The sequence below is a fragment of the Thalia democratica genome, chromosome 5 (genome assembly GCF_965202585.1).
Source record: "Thalia democratica chromosome 5, ktThaDemo2.hap1.1, whole genome shotgun sequence".
Taxonomy (NCBI): domain Eukaryota; kingdom Metazoa; phylum Chordata; class Thaliacea; order Salpida; family Salpidae; genus Thalia; species Thalia democratica.
In genome coordinates, this window is record NC_139169.1 from 77,430,966 (window position 1) to 77,454,636 (window position 23,671).

General features: G+C 26.6%; 2 protein-coding genes across 2 annotated transcripts; both read right to left on the reverse strand.

Annotated features, from left to right (window-relative positions):
- Positions 1-93: 93 nt before the first annotated feature.
- Positions 94-11,962, reverse strand: LOC145835844 (uncharacterized). Its single transcript, XM_082943579.1, has 9 exons — positions 11,852-11,962; positions 11,082-11,188; positions 10,066-10,169; positions 9,224-9,328; positions 8,181-8,344; positions 7,372-7,506; positions 6,954-7,046; positions 5,964-6,020; positions 94-716 (listed from the first exon to the last, which is right to left on the reverse strand). Exons 1-9 carry the CDS (start codon positions 11,936-11,938, stop codon positions 96-98), a joined length of 1,473 nt encoding a protein of 490 aa, XP_082799705.1. The 5' UTR covers positions 11,939-11,962; the 3' UTR covers positions 94-95.
- Positions 11,963-12,823: 861 nt separating this feature from the next.
- On the reverse strand, positions 12,824-13,864 carry LOC145836933 (heme-binding protein 2-like). The gene is made up of 2 exons (XM_082944703.1): positions 13,299-13,864; positions 12,824-12,947 (listed from the first exon to the last, which is right to left on the reverse strand). The coding sequence occupies exons 1-2, from the start codon at positions 13,862-13,864 to the stop codon at positions 12,824-12,826; spliced, it is 690 nt and encodes a 229-aa protein (XP_082800829.1).
- Positions 13,865-23,671: the final 9,807 nt, after the last annotated feature.

The following is a 23,671-nucleotide window of genomic DNA, read 5'->3' on the forward strand; positions in this document are numbered from 1 at the left end:
TACCAATCAAAACTGTGAAATTTCAATGTGAATTTACAACAATCAGTTCTGTTACAACAATCAGTTCTGTTAAAATTTCTCAACTTCTTCAAATTTTAAGCATTCTCGTTTTCATTCTCCCTGCTTCTACTGAACTTGTATCTCGGCCTGCCGACACCTTCCTTTGAGTTTTTATCATCAAACTTCTTATAACCACCTTCCTTTGAGTTCTTTTCATCAAACTTCTTATAACCACCTTCCTTACTCTTGTCATCGAATTTCTTACTTTTGTCGCTCTTCGGATTGTAAAACTGCTGCGTGGGTCGCGGCTTCCTCTTCTCCGAATCTTTCCCGTATTTGGTGTTTCCCCCGGAAACTTTCTCCCTGTCTGAATCTTTCCCGCATCTGTAATTGCTTCCCGAAACTTTTACATCAGGGTTCCTGGTTTTGTTGGAGGGGAATTTCTTGCTTTCGCCGTATTTTTTGGCGCCGCCTTTGGGCGATTTGCCCCGGTACTGCTTTCTACCGCCGCCCAGCGACCTTTCCTGTCTGCCATCGCGTCCGTCACGATTGAACGGTTTTCCTTTCCGCTCGGATGATTTGGCGGGAAACTCGTCTTCGCTCGTCGAGTCGAAGAAACCCGAGCCTCTGAGGTTGGTCTTGGCTGCCAGGATGCGGTCCTTCCGGTTGGCTTGTTTGTCCTCCTGTTGGGAACTGGGCCTCTTGAGGAGCGTCACCTGGTGGTGAAAAGAGAAGGTGAGGGAAAAGAGGAAAAATTTTCATGCTGATGAGGTGAGGGCATGCAGTTTAGTGGGTGAAATAAAAATAATATAAAATCTTTTTCGCAGTACAAATTAATACGTGTGTGATGTACAATTGATGAATCTTGTTTTTGAAACTTTAGAGTATAAAAAAAAGAGTTTTGTCTTTTGAAAAATATATTTAGAAAAGTCAGTAAACTCAGTTATTAGATTTTTGAAACTTTATGCCAACGAAACCACTTTTTTTTTAAACTTTAAAATCAAGAAAGTATGTTAATCTCAGGATACAAAACAAAGATATCTTTATTTTTTTTAGCAAAACAAAACACTTAAGTTTACTGGCTTTATTTTGATTATTTAGAGAACAAGAAATGAAAGACATGCAGTTTTGTGATGAGCAGTTTGTCAGTTTTTGATAAAAAATTTTCAAAGTTTTAATATAAATTTTATAATATTTAATAATTTTAAAAGGTAGCTAGTTCTGTGATATTTGAAAAAAATATTAAAAAGTATTTAATAAAATTATGAGTTACTTTGAAATTCATATGCAACTAAAGTTACAAACAAAAGAAAAATTATCTAGAGATTCAAATATTTAATTGTTTTTTTAACTAACTTAAGGTAAAAGAAAAAAATATTGTAAATGTATACTTTTAAATCAATTTTAATAAAAAAGTTTTTCTATAAACTATAATACTCTCTTGTGTTATGTTATTTGTTTATTGAAAAAATAATTTAACTTAGGCCAGAATTGGAAATTTAAAAAGTAATTTCCAAAACCTTATCTTTAAAAAAAAAAAGGATATTCTGTAATTTTTACCAAAGTAATATTCTAGTCACAATATAAATTAAAACAAATTAAACATAAACCAACAAAGTTTACACCATTTTTAAAACTTTTTGCACGTGTTTGTAATTTAACATATTATATCAAGAATTATAAACTTGAGTTTTAGTTTTTAGGCCAAATGTGAAATGATTTTTATACTGATTGACACTTTTCAAAACCTTGAATAAAATGAGCAATACAGTAATTAATACAATTTTTTTAATTATATTTAAGAAAAACATACTAGCTTAACACTTATATTTTGAAAACGTATGAAAAAAAAACATTTTGTCCAATGTACATTGCATAAAAATATTGAAAAAAATACTACAGATAGATTTGAAAAAAAATTAGTTAGTTCTTCATAAATTAAAATGTTTATACTTTTTTAACTTCATTTTCCACAAAAGTAAAAGGAATTTTAGAATTTTCAGTAGTGTTTAAAATATGGCAAAGAAATGACAACAGTTTATATCTGGATGAAACGATAAGTTACAACAAATGTATTAATTTAAATTTAGTTTTAGCAGATACTCTAAAATTAAAATAAGAAGCAAGTGCATTGTTAACAAACTAAATGTGAGCAACCTGATAAATGAAGAAATAATAGGATCTATGTAACCTTTTCATATTTCAATTGATCAGCAATATATCTAAGACTTCTAAATGAAAAGATACTCTACAATTTGTTCCAATGGTTACATTTATCAAATTTATGATCAACTTGGAATATTAAATTTACTTTTTAAGTACTGAAGTTCTAATTCAAGAGCAAAAACAAAAACTCAAATTCCTTGTTTTACTTCTAAACTTTAATAATGAAAATATTGTTTTTACAATAAATTAGTCAGTGAACAACTAAACAGGCAAACGGACAGTCTGTGATTAATTTATATATAATAATAATATAATAATAAATTGTATAAATATATAAATAAATATATAATAATAACTTTTTTCCACGCAAATGGATTCTTTTTCCAGATTTTGAATATTAAGGAAAATTAAACAAAATAAAAAAACCAAGTGCTTCCATCGGCAGAATTTTTAAAACAAATATATATTTGTTTAATTTAGAAACAAAAAAAGTGAGTGTCAAATTTTAATTTGGTTCTGGCAAAACCTTTTTTAAATAATTTTCCGAGCTTTTTTTACGATCTCCTAGCCACTGGCTGAATTTACTTTTGCCTCTAGGCTTTGAACGAACCGGGAAAATTTTCCTTTTAATATTGGGTGAACTACCTACGCATGAGCGATGGTGTTTTTTTAATTTTTCCCCGCGAAGAACCTACAGAAGGAGAAAAACAAAAAAAAAATCGAAATTACTTTGAACTAGTTCACTTCATGATGCAACAAAACTTAAAAAAAAAACTAATTTTTTTGATTGATTTTATAATAAAAAAGCAGCTGTCGAATACTGAGTTAAAAATTGACCACTTATAATTTACAAGGTTTTTTTTTCCCTTAACATATTTTTTTTTTAAATAAGCAAAATTAACATTAACTTGTGGACTTTTTTTAGTTCAGGTTTCTGTACACAGCTGAGATTGGAAAGAAATAATAATAAAAATTTAAAATATAAGTCTTAATAATCTGATCAAATGAAGAATCCGAGCAAGTTAATTTGTACATAACAACAATTTTCAAGTGATTTAAATATCAAACCCAAAATAATATATTTCATTCAAATCAAGGCCATAGAAAACAGTTTTGTTTACAATTTGGCCTAAACAATTTGCAGATTTTCAAACAACATATATTATATTTTACATAACTTAACAAAAATCAAAAAAAAAAATTAAATTGTAGTGGATCAAACTTTGAGAGTTTTAAAATGCTCCTTTCAACAGGCGAAAATAGACTTCATCGTTTAAAATAATTTATCTCCGACAATTTTTAAGCAATACTTAAAACACCAACTTTAAAATAAGTTTCAATGTGAACTTCAAACAAAAAAATTTATGCTTTCCCCATGTGTTTTACCAAATTCCCACCACAAATTTAATAATATTTTGATAGTATAACAAGATATTCAAAAATAAATAATTCAAACATCATCTAATTCACCTGACTAAAACTAAAACTATTTTGATGACAACCCAACACGCCACTGCTGAATGCTTGAGACGTTAGCATAAAACTGCTTGAAAAAAATACAAGTTTGTATAAATTCCAAAGTTAAGTGAAAAACTAAATGTAAAAATACTTTACAAGCTAAAATCTCAGCTTAAATACTAAAACTTTTTACTGAATTTAAACTCTAGACACCGACCTTTTAGTTGTTAAGAACAGTTACAACGGAACAAAGTACATTTTTGTGCTGATTTCAAAAGTTAACATTATATCAACACTTATGCTAAAATTATTTTACAATCATACTTTCTCTCAATTACAACCTTTTCTACGAGTTTCGATAAAAACATCTGCTAAAGAGCAGCTTTATATCATATATTCTCAATATTTTTACCAACCTTTTGTTTTTGTTTATTCAGAACTGAAGCCGTCTGACTGACTGAAGTTTTATTTGCATCTGAAGACTTTGTACCAATTGGACCAGTCCTCTTCTTAATAAAAAAACAGCTTTAAATAAATTCTACAAAATCACTTCTAAACTACACCAATCTAACAGTTAGCTTCAGAGGTCAGTTTGCTAAAAAGAAAAAAGTCTGTTTTCTCTAAAAATAAAACAAACTCTGTTTTAGTGCTGAAAAAATATTAAAACTAATCTAGCAGCTAAATTTGTAAGTAAATTTAGTAAATAACATAAACTAGCTTGTTACTGAGTTTTTAATTTTTTTTTTTAAATGTATAAAAATATTTCAATGTATTTTTTTGAAAAAGATCAAATAAAGCTTACATTAGCTCTTGTTACAACTAAAACTAATCTATCAGCTAAATATAAAGAAATAAACAAGTATGCTTTGAAATCTTAAGAATCCTTGTATCAAATTGCGTCTCATGAAACTAGCACTTAAAACTAGCCAAACTATTTATCAGGATTTAAATAAATCAGGGTTGCCACTGGCTTTTGTGAAAATTCTTCCAGGTTTTTGATAGTAACCGTTTTTGGGTCTTTTCCTAGTTTAAAGTTAAATTCAATTTAAAAAACTGTGTTAAGTAATATAAAAACATTGAAAAGATACTTTCAAGCTGATTCAAATGTGTTATTTAATTTAAAAAAATTCGATGATAACAATTCTTTTATTTCATATGACAAATTTTTTGTGTCAAATTAAAATTTTTCTACTTAAAATGTAAAAATTGTTTAAAGTTCCAAGTTTTTTAGTGATTTTTTGTCGAAGTTTCAGGTTTTTCCAAGTTTTTTATGCCTAAACTGACAAATACTAGGTTTTTTCAGGATTTCTGGAAAACCAGATATATAAACACTTATAGTTGTTTGTCAACCAAAAACTATTTAAATAATTTAAGCCAAGGTTACATTTCTAAAGCAAAATAAAAAGTTTGACAACCTTCTACCATTTACTATGCTAGTTATCAAAATACAAGTTCAAGGGTCTAAACATTTGCTCAACTTAAAACATAAGTTGAAAAAAAATTAGTTCAAGTTTCTTACGCTACATTCAAGTTTGTAAAAACCGGTTCAAGACTAAAAACAATTTATAACCTTAAAAAAGAACAACTAAACAAGATTTAAAAAAATAATTCGAAAAATAAAAACAACAAACATAAACTACAAACTCTGCGGTACAACTTCCAATGTTTAAAAATGTTGAATAAATTTTTGAATAAAAAATAATGATTCACTCAAAACAAGAGACCATCAACTATGTGGTAAGTTTATTTATAACTAACTTATAGTTAGTGTATTAACCGTATTTTCAACAATAAAGTTTTGAAACATTGTCACTAATTCTAAAGTATATAATTATATTTATAAATTTTTCCTTCTTAAGTGTATGTTAGTCTGCTAATCACGCGATTGTTAGTAATGAAAAAAAAATTATCAGGGTTGCCAAACTTTTTTGGTGAACTTTCTCCAGGTTTTCAAAATCTCTTCCGGGTTTTTAAAATTACACGTTTCAGGGTCTATTTTTGGTTCAGTATTAAGTTTAACTTAAAAAACAGTGCTAAATAATACAACGACACTGAAAAAATATCTTAAAGCTTCTTTTAATATGTTTTATAACAAAAAATTTCTGATAATGACAAAAAAAATTGTATACACAATAGATTTTTTCTGTTAAATCGAAATTTTACTACTTAACATTTAAAAGTTGTTTAAAATTCCAGGTTTTTTAGTGATTATCGTTCAAAATTCCTTTTTTTTATTTAATTTCTCAAATTTCAGGTTTTTTTAGCCTAAATTGTCAAATCCCAGGTATTTTGGCAACCCTGATTTATATTACCTTTTTATAATTTCATTTATCATTTACCTTGGGTCTGGCACTTGGCGAGTTTACTTCGTTTGTAGATTTCTCTTTTTGCAGAATCTGTTTGAAAAAAATCATATGTATTATGGGAAAAGCATAACAGCTCCTAAAACTACACAAATTAAGGCTTTTTATTGAACTATAGTTGTTAAAGTTTTGACATTCAGTTTCAAAATGCTATTAAAATTTAATCTTTATTTCAGTTAAATGTAGCATTGACTGTAATAACTAAGCTTTTAACAGGGTGGCGCCACTGGTTTTTGGCCAATTTTCTCCAAAAGTGAAAGTTTTTGGTACAATTTTATAAGAAAATTAAGTTTAAGGGAAAAAAAAACTCTGTTAAATATTATAACAACATTCAAAAGATACTGTAAACCTATATTAAAATTGTTCTAAAATAAAACATTTTTTTGATGTATATGATAGATTTTTGTATCAAATCGAAATTTTTCAACTTTACATTTAAAAATTGTTTAAAATTCCAGGTTTTTTAGTGATTTTTGTTTAGAATTCTCGGTTTTTTCATGTTTTTTTTTTAATTTTCTCAAATTCCAGGTTTTTCCTGATTTCTTTTAGCTTAAATTGTCAAATTTTAGGTTTTTACAGTTTAAGTGTCCACCCAGTTTTAAAATATAGTTTTCTTTACTTTATTTCTACATACTAACTTAAACTTGTGTCTATATATTAACTTCAACTCTATTTTACATACTAAGTTCAACTATTTTCTTTTTATAATTTACATCAACTTTCTCCATAAACAAAACTTAACTTTATTTTAAAATATATACTTCATCGTTAGTTTTATATATCGGCCTCAACTTTAGTAATGTTAATTAAGATTATCCAATTTATTGTTGTTTACCTTAACTTTATTTTCCTCATCATATCTTTTATATTTAATATGTCTAGTTTCAGCCAGAAATTATTTAATTTTCTTATAAATACTTACCTCGACTTAAATTTAAGTTATTTATTTATTATTTAATTGTTTACCTTAACTTTATTTTCTTCCTCATCTCTATTATTTTTAGTGGGTCTTGTTTCAGCGAGAGTCTTTTTACCTTCGGACTCACTTCTTGAATGGCTCTGAAAAATATGAATTTGTTATGAATTTTAACTACAGATTCCAAGTTTTAGAGTTTTTGAGATAATCAACAAGATACAAGACAGTTTGACAAAAAGGTTTTGATTGAATCTGAGATAGTTGAAAGTGCCAAGTATTAAATATAAATAGCATGTATAAAACTAAAAATGTGCATGTGTCGGAAAATTCCTGTAAAAATAATAGAAAATATTTCGTTAATTTTTTAAATCCTTTGTTCAAGTATCAGAAGTACGACGGTATTTACTTGAGATTGAAATGTTGAAAGTGCAAAGTGTATTATATAAAAAACAAGTTAAATCAATTTACGTCTCTCTTCTGCCTACTAGCGGCCGCTTGTTTCTTCTTCTCCATTTCCCGCCTTTTTCTCCTTTCCTCTTCCCGCTTCATCTTCATCTCGAGCTCCTTCTTCCGTTTCTCCTCGCGGATCTTCGCCAGCTTTTTCTGAAACGTTTCCTACGCATAAGAAAAAAGAACAAACAGTTACAATATGTATTTTCACCAAATTTTGCTTGAAAGTTTCAGATGTACCCAATTTTTTTAATACGTAAACACTTTCTTTAAAAACATAGAAGGCATAATAGTAAATATTTTTCTGCAAAATTCTTTGTTTGTTAAACATATTCATGAGTATTTTATTGTACATTTTAAACCAAATACATAAGCACTACCCTCTAAATAAGAGTGATTTTCAAAGAATTTAGCACTAAGTATTATAACAAGAAAAAATAATTTTGTTTAAGACAAGATGCCAATGGTACAAAATTCACATTTTTTAATAATGCTCACGACTTTATAAATTAGTTAAAAATATATGTGTAGTAAAGTATAGCCATGATAAAGAATTTTATTGGAGTCTCGTACATTTAGTTTAAAACTAAATATTAAAAAAATAAAACACTAAAAACTGCATATTAATTTCTTATCAATAGCTTTTTGATTCATATGCAAAGTCAACAGTGTCTCCTTAATCTCATCTAAACTAACTAAAATATAACAAATGCATAAATATTTCAATTAATTAACTTTATTATAATTCTAACTACTATTGTACTGTTATTACAAAAATATATTAGAATTGTGGTTATATATGTTATATTTAAAACTGTTCAAACTACCTTCCTCTCAATAGCCTTCTGTTTCATGTAAAGCGTCAGCGGCGTCTCGTTGACTTCATTTTTCTTCTCTCGCTTCTCCAGCTCCTCAAGGTACTGCTCCACGTCCAACGCTTCCTTTTCTTCGACTTTCTCTTGCGACTCCAAGAAGGCTTTGTATGCAGCGTCTGTGTGGAAAATAATAATATTATTGTTACTATTTTGAAATATTACAATTCCAAGAACACGTTATATACTGCGTATATGTTACAATAAAATGTATATGTTATTTTATTGTGTTAATATAAATGCATTCTTATTCCAAGAACGCCTTGTATACTGCAAGTGTCACAATAAAATACTTGTAAATAATTGTTTGCTTGTAAACATGTTGGAAAATGTTAAACTTACTTCGCATAAACCAGGGTTTCCCAAAGTGGGCAGTACCAACCCCTGGGGGCGATTTTAGTAAGTTGGGGGCAATAATTAGTAAAGGGCGAAAGGGGGGGGTTATAAATACTTATAATTGTTTGTTTTGTAAATGTGTTGGATAGCCTAACTGTGAGACTTACTTTGCATAAACGAAAACAAAAAAGCTGCAAAAATCAGCACAACTATGATGCTTATGAGACAAAATCAATAGGTAGGTAGTAATATCATCTAGACCAGGGTTTCAAAAGTGGTCCCTTTGGGGGCTTCAGAAATTTATGGGGTTTCAGAATTTATCAGAAGCTGCAAAGGGTCATAATTTGAAACTAACTGTAGATATTCTAGAGGTGATGATGAACAACAAAAAAAATTATTAGGCGTATTTAGAATTAGTTTATTCAGAATCTTATTTGAGGGGGCCATATCTTTTTCAACTTCATCAAAGGGGCCATTTGAAAAAAAAAGTTTAGGAAACCCTGATCTAAACAGTACTTGAAAATAAATCTTTTACTTCAAAAAACTAATTTGTTTGCATAAATGAATCTTAGGAACAGTATGTAGTAGTTTATTAGACAAAATAATTCAAAAAATACATAACAAGCAATGATATCCTAAAAGTGTATCCAGGTATATCGTACCTTCGTAAATAGTGCCACACTTAGCGTCTTCTTTTTTCTTCTTCCTTCCAATTCCGTCCAGCTTTTGACAAGGCGCATACTCAACCAAGCACATTGAACTTACACCTAAAATATATAATAGTAATTAAAATAAATAAGTACACGACCAAGCACATCGAACTTAAACCTAAAAAATAATATTAGTTAAAATAAAACTGACAATAAGTATTAAATAAAAACTTTGCATTTAGTTATAACTATTATTAGTTCAACTAATATAAATAAAAATTAAACTAGACACTTCGAAGTAACGTCTTTAATTAATAAGTAATACAACTACTACAAACTTCTTTAAAGTTTACTATTAAATGTTTATACTATCAAATCTGATAATATTAAATGCACTCAACAGGGCACACCAAACCCACAGCTTAAGTACAAACAAATCATAACACATTTCGCCACTTTGGATACATGCTTTTTTTTCAAGTAATCGACAATTCAAAAATAAAATTTGTCAGATCAATAATAATTGCTTTACTTTAAATATCAGCTTTGAAAATGTCAGTATTAAAATTAATTTTTTATCGCGTTTATGCCTGATACTAGAAAGCAACAAAAAATAAGTAAAATTAAAAATTAATTTTATTTGAAGTTGTTTAAAAATGTTTGTTGGCATAAGGTTTTTACCTTTTTTTTAAATTTTATTCATACATAACTATAAATTTCAACTAAAATATCAACTTTTTACTTGAACATTTAATATGAAAAATTTTTTTTTTACAATTTCTCACTATTCACTTTAAATGTTATTTTACTTTTACAAAAAAATATTTTACATCACTATTTAATTAATTTCTCACCATTAATTTCAACATTAACCCCATCGAATTTGTCCCTGAACTGCAGAATTTCATTCACATTTTTGAAATCAATATAAGCTCTGCAGAAATTGTGGGGTGCCAATCTGTTAATATAAATTAAAATAAGTACATTTTTTATAATTAATTTTTTTATTTAAATTTTTTATAACTACAAACATACAACTAATTTAAATTGTGTAGTGCAAATATGTGCACTGTTAAATTAGTTATTTAACACAAGATTAAAACAAAATAAGATACAATAATCTTAAATTTTGAGTTGAAGTCATAGGACTTATAGTTTTAGAACAAATCGCAAATGAGGGTTTTTCATTAAAGGAGTAGGCAGTTAAAAAATATAATTCAAATCGAATAACTGAAGATTTGTTCAGGTAAAATTTTATATGATAAAATACAAATTTATTGTGTTATGAATAAATTTGTATTTTTCTCCATGCATGCAAGTTGAGATCTATGATAGTCATCTTCAAGTAAATTAAAATAATAAAATATATGATGATATGTTTAAATTTTTTATTTTTTTATTGATAAGTGTATGAAACTAATTTATTAAATAAAACTCATGATCTGTCACTATGTACATATCTGAAAATGTTCTTATATTTAAAAGTCTAACTAATCTAACAAGTTAAATTGAACATTATTTATAACTTACGATTTACTACTACTAATAAATAACATATTATTTTGAAAGATCTAAATCAGGGTTTCCCAAAGTGGACCAAGTGGCCCCAAAAGGGCCCATCAACAACAAGGGCTAAAGGGAGGCCATGTGCAGTTAAGGAGTCACAGGGGGCCATGAGGTCATAAGTTGAAACTTACACTAGATATTCTGGAATTGTTGATGAAAAGCAAAAAAAGGTCTTAGGTGCTTTTAATGATAGTTTTTTGAGTAATCTTGTTGAAGGGGGCCGTAGCTTTTTTAATTTATGTAAAGGGGGCCATTTGAAAAAAAAATAGGGAAATCCTGATCTCAATAAAGCTTAACAACTAACGATCTATCACCGTAGACGTATCGGAACATGTTGTGTTCCGGCAGGGGTGAAAAGAATTCCACAAAACTTTCTTCGCTCATCGTGCAAGGCAACCTTCTGACCACCACCTGGTAGTTTACAAGGTGAAGATTTTGAAATTGCACAAAAAATTTATTTGTGCAAGCATTTTTTTTATTAAATAAGGAAATGAAGCTTCATGTCAATGAAATATTCTAAACAAAAGGTTATAAAACGTTAAGGTATATAAGTAACTGTTGCAGTAACTTGTATAAGTATTTTTTAGAGTAAACTTTGTACAAATATTTTGCTAATTTCAGCACAATCAAAAATTATTTAGTTAAATTTATAAAAGTGTATAAAAATACAGAGTAAATAAAAATTTAATATTTATGTTAATTATTCATATATATTTTTTGTGAAAAAAGAAGTTGTTTAGAAAAATTAGATGTGTTTGTAAACTTATACAAAAAAAACCATATAACAAATTTATGCTGTTTTACATATATATTTAAAATAACTTTGTACTAAAATGTATATTATATAGTGTATCTATTTTGAACTTGAAAGATATTTTTCAATTTATATTGTAAAATTATTATAAAAAAAGCAAGTTTGTTTGCTTTGAAATAATACAGTAATAATTGTAATCTAAACCTACAGTACACACACAAAAAAATTATAAAAAAACCTTTTTTGGTATTTGCACTCAAAAATGTCACAATATCAATGTGTAATAATAACTTACAAAAAAATAATTTAATTTTAGTCACCTTTGTTGGTATTTGCATTGTTTTTTCTTTCTTCTTCACCTTCTTTTCAGTGCTGATGTTTTCTTTGTTTGTTTCAGTTTTTGACATTTTTAAACTTTATTACAACTTTCTAAAAGAGTATAATGTCAGAAAAATATACTGAAGTAATGGAATAACAAGAATCAAATAAGCATTTCTAAGTTTAATTTATTTTTTATAAAATTTTGGAAGAAAGTGTCATTTTATTCACGCTCTAACAAAATTAAAAACTTTTGAAAATTGATTTTTAAAATTAAAACATTTGAAAGTTACTAAAAGTATTTTTGTTATATAAAAATATTTTTACACCTTTTACAAGATACAACAAAGCTAATCTTAACAAACATTCTTAAGTTTGTTCAACCAAAAAAACAGCTAAAAATTAACTTTAGGCTATGAAAATCACTTTGTTTTTTGAAAATTTATGTACTAACACAGCTAGCATTATAGCTTGATCTTTACACAAGTCTTTTTGTTGTAAACTTGGCTTCAGCTTTGAGAAAAAAAAATTAATATTAAAAACATGATGCTCTGTTATAAGCAAACCTTTGTTTAAGTAAAAACTATTTTCAGTTTCACAACACAAAAGTCTATAACAAACACTTCGAAAAAACTATTTTTATGAATTAAACAAACAAATAATATTAGCTTAAATCATAACGAATAAACATAAATTCAAAATAAAAAAACTAATACTCTTTGTTTTCATGAATCATAAGCTAAGACTCTTGATGTTGTAGTATAAGAAACAGATAAATATTATATCAACCTGCTCAATAATTTTAAACAAAAACAAGTATGAAAAAACAAAGCTTAACCAAACAAAAAACTGCATATAAAAGTAGAACACTGTGTTACATATCATTTTGAAGTGTATGAGGAGCAATTGTGCAGAACTTAGGAAATATATACAAGTTATTATTATTATTTCAACTTGTTAAGTTGTTTCAACATCTAGGCAGCATAAGTGGTTGAATAATTGGAAGTAGTTGAGTAACTTTCAGGTGAATCACTGAACTCAGAATGCTGCCTGATCCAAACCTCGTTCAACCTTAAAAAAGGCAGCAAGCTGGAATACCTGCAATAAAATGTAATAAATTGATTCTTCATACAATATTATAAACTTATATTCTATCTTATAACTCAAAATAAGCACAATCTAAAAAAATGTTTAAAATTATTACCTGGAGTAATACACAATTACTTATTTGCTTGTACCTTTTGGTACAACCAATATGATATTATAAATTGATATTTTACCACTCAAATTAAAAACAACTAGGGTAATCTCATTAAAAATTTTAATTATTAACTGCAGTACTACATGTTATTCAGATCAGAATTATAAAATAATGTTATACAACTCAAATTAAACACAACTAGGGTATTCTCAAAAAAACTTAAATTCAAAAAAAAAAAAAATAAGTACCTGCAATAGTACAGGTTCTTCAAATCCACCATGTCAAAATGAACCCCGTCACGCTTCAAATAATTCATCAGCTTGCTCATCTGTTTACCCCATTTCTCCTGATCACATCCACCCCTGAACCTTATGACGTAATAATAACTCCTCCTTCTGTCCTCAAAATGCAGATCTTGCTCCTGTCTAGGTTGGGGTTGCGGTCTGGACTGGTACTTTAGAGGTACAAAGTAGGAAACCAGGTAGGTGTCATCATCCTTTTTTCTCCTCCACACAAACTTCTCGTCCTCCTCCATTCTCACTTTTATTACCAAGGGTTCGGGCAGCTTGATGGTCCTGTTGAAGGAGTTCTTTCCTTTTGCGTAACTTTTGAACCTCCTCACAGTTTTTTCCAAGTTCTTTTCGAAGCTCCTATCTGTGGTTTGCAAATGTGCGCACACCAGTTTTGATGCAGGGTATTTCCTGAGCTGGTAGGGCAATTCTGTTTTTGTGTCGACGGTTTCATGGGCGACCCTGATATTTCCACACAATAAATATCTACGGAAGAACTCAGCAAGGCGGTCAAGGAACTTCATTTGTACTTTTTAAACTTTACTGCTTTTTGTTAATGCTAAAATGCTGCAACTGATCAATGAAAAGCTGGTAGATCTAAATCAAAAGCTAAGTCAGTTTATGAAAACTTAATAAATTTGATTTTAAAAATCTAAATATCTGCTTAGGTTAGGCTGTCAAGAAACTTTATTTGCTCTTATAACAATTTTATGTTGAGATTTATTAAAAGCAATTACTAACTAAAATCTATCAAAAATAAATTCCATTCACTTTTCTTAGCTCACTTAAACTAACAAATAAAAAAATTGACACATTTTATTTGTTTGTATAACTCTATAGTAAACCTAAATAAAAAGAAGCCATTTATTGTTAATAAAAATGTTAAGTGAATCATTTTCAAATAACTTTGATACAATTTAATTAAAATTACAAAAATACTTTTTTATTAGTAATTATTTGCACAAGATGTTTAAGAAGGTTGCTAGAAGATTATATTTTGTCTTCAAACTTCAAAACTTTCAAATACAGCTTAAGATGATGTTGTAGTAGTATTAGTTAATAAACTTTGACCATTTGGAAAAGTAACTAAACCTGCAAAGAAAGCAAGCACAACAGAATTTTTACAAAAATTTAATATGAAAGCTTGAATTATGAACTATTAGCTGGTTTGCTACTCTTGGAGTCAAAATACTGTCTTGAGTAACCTTAAACTGTTTTGAGACACACTGAGTTTTTTTTAAATCCTCAAAAAAGGTTTTTTAAATTTCAAAACTAATAATAATAAGGTCTTAAAAAAACAGGTTATAAAATAACAAAATATTGCAACTAAATAGATCCATTTATATACAAAAATTGTCCTGAGATTTTTGAATTTTTTTTAAACTTTCATGAGTTTAAATAAAATAGAAACTATCCTGAAACAGCCTTAGTTGATAAAAAAACATCCTGAGCTAACCTGAGCTGTCTTGAATTATCCTGGGATTTTCTAAAAAATCAAAATATTCTGATTGTGTGTGGTAAACTTGTATTAGTCACTTTTTAAAGAACATGAAAATTTTTATCAAATTTTGAAATCAAGTCATATTTGTAAGAAGTTTTGAATACAAACATTTAAATTTTTTGCACAATCATATTCAATTTTCTTTGAAATTTTAAAACTTATCTAGGTAAATATTCCCTGCAATTTTTAGAAAAACTTTATGGAGCAAATATTACAAGAACCAAAGTGAAAAAATATTAACTAAAGTTGAACATATAAGTATTATAAACAAAAAAAACTTTAGAACTTCTTCTGAAATATTGTTTTTAGGTTTATTAATTTTTATACTCAGAAAATTTGACTTGATTGCTTAAAAGTTGTGGGAGATATATTTTTATAAACTTAATTTTTGTCATTTTAGTTAGGAACTTTTTTTTTGCAAAAATATTCATAATTTAACCTCTTTTTTTTATGTTTATGAGTAAAATGTTTTATGAGTCTCACAGTTTGATTGAGTAAAATTGGACTTGTAATGTTTCTTTTGAAATTTTCTAAAGAAAAATAGTCAAAATTAAAGGGGCACATTTCTTTAAAACTTGAATGTTTTAAAATTTTACTTAACATTCATTTCTATTGGAAACTTTTTACTATACCTAATACAACTATAAAGTTGTAAAAAAAAGTTGTTTCATAAAAATAACTTGTAGGTTATAATTTAATTTTTTTAATAAAATTCTGTGTTCATATTTATGAAAAATTGGTTATGATCAACTTGATTTGCAAAAATTCTTCTGTTTCTTACCTCACCTTTGTAAAAACTCTTAAAGCAGAAGGAATAAGAGGTAAAAGGATTTTTTTCTAAAAATTCAACATAAACTCAAAACACTGATGTAAGGTCATTCATTTTTCAACTATGACATTTTTTAAATTCAGTATAAATCTACGTCATTAAAGGAAGTGAGTTTGAAATAAATGGTAAAGGTTTATTTTAAGTAATTTGGCTTTTTTATTTTTTCAATATTTTCATAGGAGCTTTTTTCATCAACTTACTTTACCAGGGTTAAAAAAAGCTTTTAAATAACTAACAGCAACATTTATACAGTTAAAAAAGACATAAAACCCACCAGTTATTGTTGAGTTTATTTTAACAAAGTGTCATTTTTATGTTACATTCATAGATTCTAAGTTTACATTTTTTACAATGAATTTGGTAAAACTTTTACAAAATTTTGTAGTATCTATGATAGGTTTTGGAAAGTGAGCCATGGGGAGGCCATAAGGCCCCAATTTGAAACCTACACTGGATATTCTGGGAGTTGATGGTGAAGGGAAAAAAAAAGGTTTTAAGGGATTTTTTTTTGAAAAAAATCAAGAGAGGGGGCCATTGCTTTTTCAATTTCTTGAGTGCCCTTATGGAAAAAAAAGTAGGGGAACCCTGATTCACAAAAATTATTTTTAGAACATTGATTTTATCCACAGAAATGGTAACTTATTAACTGTAAAAAAACAAAAAATCAAAACTGAACCAGCTCTGACTCATTTTAAATCTGACAAAATACTAACTTTCTGAGTTTTTTAACTTAAAAGTTTTAAATAGCCAGAGTAAGTGGCAACCCTGGCATGACAGCAATTGTTAAATTGAACACTATTATATTTTAATATTTATTTATAAAATTACTTTTTCACGCAAGGGTGGCCACTGGGTTTTTAGAAACTACTTCCAGGTTTTTAAAGTACACATTTTCTTATTTCTTTCTAGTGAAAAAATACATATTTATGATTAATAAATGTTTTTAAATCACTTGAAAGATAATGTAAGGCTACTTTGAATGTGGTTGTAATGAAAAAAATTATAGATCATACAAAAAAAAATTAACTTAGTGGTTGAATTTATATTTGTAATCATAAGTTTGTTATATACATTTTAAAATAGTTAAAAATTTCAGTTTTTTAGTGATTTTGTTTGAAATTCTAGGTTTTTTTAGGTGTGTGTATTTTAACTTAATTGTCAAATTCTAGAATTTTTCAGGTTTTTTAGCAACCCTCTTTTAGCTCTAGTTTTTAAATTATAAAAATAACTTTATTTATATCACCTAACAAGTTTAAAAACAATAATAAGCCTTAAACATTCAATTCAATGTTTTCCTGACTGTCATGTTTCCCAATGTGAAGTTAGTTAGCACAAAAACATAGTTTAGTAGATAGAAAAGGTATAAATTCTATATTTATCAAAAACTTTGGTTATCATGTAAGTAAGGTGCACATGCTTTTAATTTCTATAATCATTAAATGCTTACTAGTGCTTAATAATTACACTTTATTACTTGTTTACATTACTTTATTATTAACCTTTGAAAGTTGTGTCTTTATTACAAAAGAATATCATGTAATTTCATATCCTAATGACATTTTAACTGCAATCCTTAAATGTTTAATAACTGTTTAAGTTACTACGTTTCTATAGTTAGCTGAATATTTGCATCCTTATATTCATATTTATATCCTAGGGCACCAAACCTTAAATTGAGGTTGTATAGTTTTAATACTTTATATATGTGTTCTTGTAAGTCGTCTTAACCTAAACTATAATTAAAATTTTTAAAAAAGCATTTCTGACTTCATAATCAACACTTTTTTAAAAATTTTAATTTGAAGTTTAGGTTCAGACAACTTACAAGAACACATATATAAAGTATTAAAACTATACAACCTCAATTTAAGGTTTGGTGCCCTAGGATATAAATATGAATATAAGGATGCAAATATTCAGCTAACTATAGAAACGTTTATCAATATCACATTAAAGCTGTATCAGATGAGATGAAAGTACTTCTACTTCACCGTCACTTAATTGAAGTTTCAAGTTTTCCAATCTTGCAAACTGTGAAAACTGATTATTTTTGAGTTTTTTTTCATACAATTTAAGTTGGTTTCTGAATCTGGTTATCTTACTTTTGACTTTTTCAAGATTCAAGTTTTTACTTTGTAAAGTTTTGTTCCGATTGTTGATCTTACCATATAAGTCTCACATGTCTATTTTTCTTTAATTAAGATTGTCTGCCAATATTTTATCCTTTTGAGAAAAAAAATCATAACTGATATAAAAAAAAGCCAAAAACTTTTCTAAACAGAATCCTTTTAGTAACCATTTCACTTCTGTGTACATTACATTATCAACTTATCAAAAGCCCCATCATTGTCATTGCACAGCTGTTTAAACAGACGACTTTGTAAAGCATGCATTTTTATTTTGTTTACATCTTTTATCACAAAGTTTAATAAGTCAATCAAACGGACGCTCAAAATTTTTGCAACTAAATGTTGGCGATGTATAACGCAATGAGTAGTAAACGTATCAGGGTTTAACTCTATGTAATATGAGATTAATTCACAATACATTCCTATCATAAACGGAGCACCATCTGTTGCAATCCTAATATGATGTTTTGAAAATATTTTATTTACTTCAAAACATTTTTATTTTTTCAAACACAAACCTTCTTGTGCTATGCGTTTCCATTGGTTGGGAGAACGCTAGTTCTTCGTATGATGTATCATCAACTATTCAACGCACGCAAACAAGAAAAAGACATTTGTTTTTCGGCAAAGTGGACTCGTTAAACTGCATCGAAAAAAATTATTGCACATCATGCGAACTAACTTTTGTTCAACACATTCTAACATTTCATCTATACGTCTTTTCACAGTGTTGTAGCTTAAAGGAATAGAACGTAAAGCATTACTAGTGTTTTTATAATGAATGACTTTTCCAGAACTGTTTTTAAGACAGGAATAAACGTTTTTCTCTCCAATGGTGTGAGGCAGTCCTTGTTTAGCAACTATGAAAGACAGATAAAAACAAGATAGTTGTCCATCTTCAATACTTTGTGTAGATTTCTTGAACAAGTTTGTAATTTTACACAGTTTTTTTTTTTGTCATCTCGACGTTTTCTGAAAAACTCTACATTCTTATCTACATGTTTAAAATGAAATCTATACTATACGTAAACAAAATGGACTTTTTTTGTTAAAGTTTTACCTCTGGACCAAATATTTAATGGCAAGCTAAAATTAGTAAACTAACAAGATAGAAAGTAAAAATTCTATGGCTGGCCAAAATTATAAAATCGCCTCCCATTCACCCCCTTACTATCTATCGCCCCCCCCCCTTTCGCCCCTTTACTAAAATTCACCCCCCGACTTACTAAAATCGCTCCAAGGGGGCGATATCGCCCACTTTGGTAAACCCAGCTTTAAATTTTATCAATTTGCACTTAAGTTAATTTATAAATCTTAAGCAAATGTTTCTTAAAACTTGATTTTTTTAGTTATTATCTGTTTAAACAATTTTAACTCATAAAAATTATTGTTGTAGTTTAAGTTTAAAACATTAATTACTAGGTTATAAATTTATTTTATTGCCAAAGTTGACAGAAGGTTTTAGAGATCACATTCCTGAACTTTAATAGTAACTAATATCAAAAAACTAAAGTGTTTAAAAAAAGAAGAAAATAATTAGTTTCATATTTATTTAAATAACTTTTTTTCACCTATGAGCAATACACAGCTGAATATCTACAGTTCATTAAAATAAATAAGAAAAAAACAACAGTAAAACCTAAAGAGAACATATATATATATAGTAAGTAAAACAAAAGTAATCATTTAACAGCTAGTAAGTAATTGTTTGCTGACAACATAAATTTAATTGTTTTTTTTTTATTACAAATAAATTATTTTTATGTTTATAATTACTCTTTCATAACTTTCGTATAACTATATTTTTTAAATTGTTTTTTTTTTAAGCTGTGTATATAAAATATGACAATAAATAAATGATAACTTAACAGTCAGCAATTAGCTATATAAATATTAAAATCATTTAATTATTAAAATATTTTTTTGTTAAACTTTATGTTGAATATGTAATAACTAATAGTTAGTGTGACAATAAAAAAGTTAAAAAGAAAAGTTTAATAGCATTTTAATTATTATCTTTACTTCCAGAACTAAGTTCTCTTACTTAATTAAGTTTTTTCGCTACCTAAGAATCAAAATGTCTATCATATTGAAATATTCTTCTAGTAAATTGGAAAAAAAAAACTTAATTTATCGATCTGCAAATAACATAAGTGATATAGAAAACTTTGACGCCAGATATCAGGTTTTAAGACCTTCTTTGTTCTCAATAAAATAAATAACTTTTGTTTCAATTTTTAGTATCTTCATTTATCATCAGGAATATTACAATTGAACAGCACAAAACAAAAAACCGTATATGTATACTATAAAAACTTATCAATTAAAAATCATAGTAAGTTTCATTAGCAAAAATTAAACTTACTACAAAATGGATTCTAACTAAGTAAGGCAACAGTGTAGTAAAATTCTTTCATTTCATATTGCTTAGGTTTGTTTGAATAAATTGGAAAAGCTTAGAGTTTAATAAAACCAAGGCTATTCAAATAATATCTTAAAATCTCCACATTTATGGTAGTTTTCTAGATGTGCTATCATTGCCTTTTTGAATGCTAAAATAATTATTTTATCTTTAATATGAGATTGAATGCATTTTGTTACATGTTCCTTGGTACATGTTTTCAGTATCTTAAGGTTTGCCTTTAATTTGTAGCTACTTAATAGTAGCATTGAAATGCTAAACTGTTCAAAACTTTTTTCTGGTAAAATCATTTGATTTTTTCGCTTAGGTTGTTTTTTTGTTTAAAAATGAAAACAATTTTGAAGTTTACTGCAAGCTATGTTTTACATAAATACTTTAACCTTTCTTTATATTTATAGAAAAAGACAATAAACTGTATCCGTGGCGTACAAATCGATGACCAAAAGATTCTTTCGTACACAAGGGCCTTAGATCGAACTTTATTAGCTTTTTTTTCGTCGCTAAAATAACAGTTCTTTAAGCCAGTTTTGAATAAATATGTTCAATCAAAAATTTTTGCCTTGATGTTTCTTATATGCTGAGTTTTATGATGTTTTGGGCTATTACGTTAGTGCAAGCAACTGCGAATAATGTAAAACAAATGTGATTTTTTTTAATAAGTACTACTAAAGTAATTGTTATTTAACAGCTACAAAAAATATCGAAACATACGAAATTATCTTTGAAAAGACAATGTTTTCAGACAGTAAAAACGTCCTTCACATTTTCGAAATCTAGTTCTCAGTACAATTGCTCAATTTTCTCAGCTAAAAGTCTATACTTTTTTACCTTTCCTTAAACCTACTTTTGTTTATGAATTATTTAATGTACTAGATCACACTACTGTGCACATTCTAGGAACTATCATACATTACTTTATTAAAAGTATAGTAAAGCAAAGTCCGATTTACGGAAACAATGTACTAAAACTTTTTTTGTTTGTTTATTATTAATTAAATAAATTATTTAAGCTTATGTAACCATAAAAATAAGTTGTAAATTAAGTACCAGTATTATAAGTAGTAGCGCTTTTTGTTAGGTTTTATCAACGAAAATCATATTTGGACATAAATAAATTCGTTACAAAATATTTAAGTCCTACCCTAAGTTTTGCTCTAATAAAGCAATACAAATATTTGATAAACTTAATATGTTTTATTAAAATCGAAAACTATAAATGAAATGATGCAAAATACTTTATTTTAATAACAAATATTTATTTTAGCATTCTCAATGTCTAGTAAACAGTAAAAACACAAAACATAAACAGTTGTATGTTGGAAAATTGTGATTAAGATAAATCTTGAAAATTAGTTTCGATAGAGTTTCTTAAGTGTTATTTTTAGCAGGTTTAATTATAAATTTATAACTTACTGTTTTTTTCGATTTGAACTGTTAAAATAAAAACAAATCATAAACTTTTACTAAATACAAAACAAAAATTTTAATATTGAACCGGTTTCATGTATAAAATATTTAGGAAAATATTTTTAGACAAAAAATTCAAATTATTACGGAGCTTTAACCGAAATAAATAAAACCTGACAAAAAATAAAATATTATTCTTAACGTTTGGAGTTTTTCAGGTCTTTCATATTACCTTTGAAGTTCTGTTTGTAAATAAAAGATAATTTTTTTAGTCATACATATTGTAATTTAGTTCTAGAATTAAACAAATGTTAAAGGCTAACTTTTTATTTAACTTAATATTAAACTGTAACACAGCAAGTTTTAAAACTTGTTAACGAAAACTACCGTCATTTAGACATGTATCTTCAAATAAAATACTTAAACTTTTAAAGTTTTAAAACTTACAAAGTATCATTAATTTTCATAAAATCATATTTAAATATTAACTTTTCAGAAAAAAAAAGAGTTTTGTTCATTTTTCAATCATTAGAAACTTTATATATTTACATTTTAAGCTAAGCTAAGAAAATAAACAATAAAATAATATATAGTGGGTAAAAACAGTTTCTTACAAATACTTTTTATAGGTAATTTCTATATCTAAAAATGATACTTACTTACTAGCTAGTTTCAATAGAAACAAAATATGGATCTCAGTCTATTGAAGATAGGTGGTATGATGATCGAATTTGTGTTATTAAACCTTAATATTAATTTTAAGAAAAAATAATTATCAAGAGGAAATATGTACTGAGAAAACAAATGTGCTACAATGTAAATCTGATGAAAGAGTTTTAGACTAATTATTTAATTTCAAAATTTTTTTAAGAATAAATATAAAAAAAAGGCTTACCAATAACTTTAAAAAAGATTTAATAATTTAGAAATAAATATGTAAAGTTTTGTATAAAACAAGTTTACTTTAGATATTGTTTAGTTATATACAAAATTAAATATTAGTTTAAAGGTTTATTTATATTTAAACTAAGTAATTTGTTTTCTACTGATTCAAAATCAATTTCGGTTGAAATAGTCCAAAATATACTATTTTAACAAACTTTCAATTTTTTTGATCACATTTACTGTTCAAATTACAATTTATTGATTGTTTGCTTGTAAAAAATAGTCTTACAAGTTTTCTATTTTATACAGCAATTAGGAGAAAGCCTTATAACTTTTTTGAGTTTTACATTCAGTTAAAATAAGTTATGTTAATTAAGCTCATAAAGTATTTTAAAGTACATTAGTTAGTATAATTAAACATTTTTTCAATTTGTGTTTCTTAATAACTCTAAGTATTGAAAATTAAGTATGATGACTATTTTGTAATTTGGAACTTTTAATTTCTTAAAAATACATAACATTTTTATTTTTTATTTTTTGTACCTACCTATTAATTTAAACCACAATAAGACTAATGATATAAGTTTATTTTTACTAGCTTTTATAGAACAAAAGTTTAAGACTGTTAGACTTTAGAAGTTCTGCTCTATAAAAATACCAAATTTATGAACCAGTTTTGAGAAATTTCTCTCAATGTTATTGTTAATTTTTACAAAGTAAGTTATAAAACAGTTATAGCTTAATTAGAAAAAAAATGTTAGATAATAGACTTAAACGGTTTTAGTTCTTTATATAAATTATTTTTATGAAGTACCTATATAAAAATTTAGTTTTCAATAGCTTTAGCATACTTTGTTTTTAAACAAAGTTATTATAAAACCAGTCTTAAGGTAAAATAAAGTATTTTTCAATATTTTGTTTCTGTTTGAAAAATATTGTTGTTTTTAGTTTGGTTTTAAATTTTTTAAGTTTTCATAGATCTTAAATAATAAAATACTTATAATTTGTGCAAGAAATATATAAACTTTCTTTTAGTAATTTTTTTTTGAAATGCATACCCTGATTGAGTTAGTAATTTTTATTATGTACTTGTTTAATTGTTATTAATAGTCAATTTTTAAGTTTTAAGTGGTTAATGGTATTAACTTTTTTGTTATG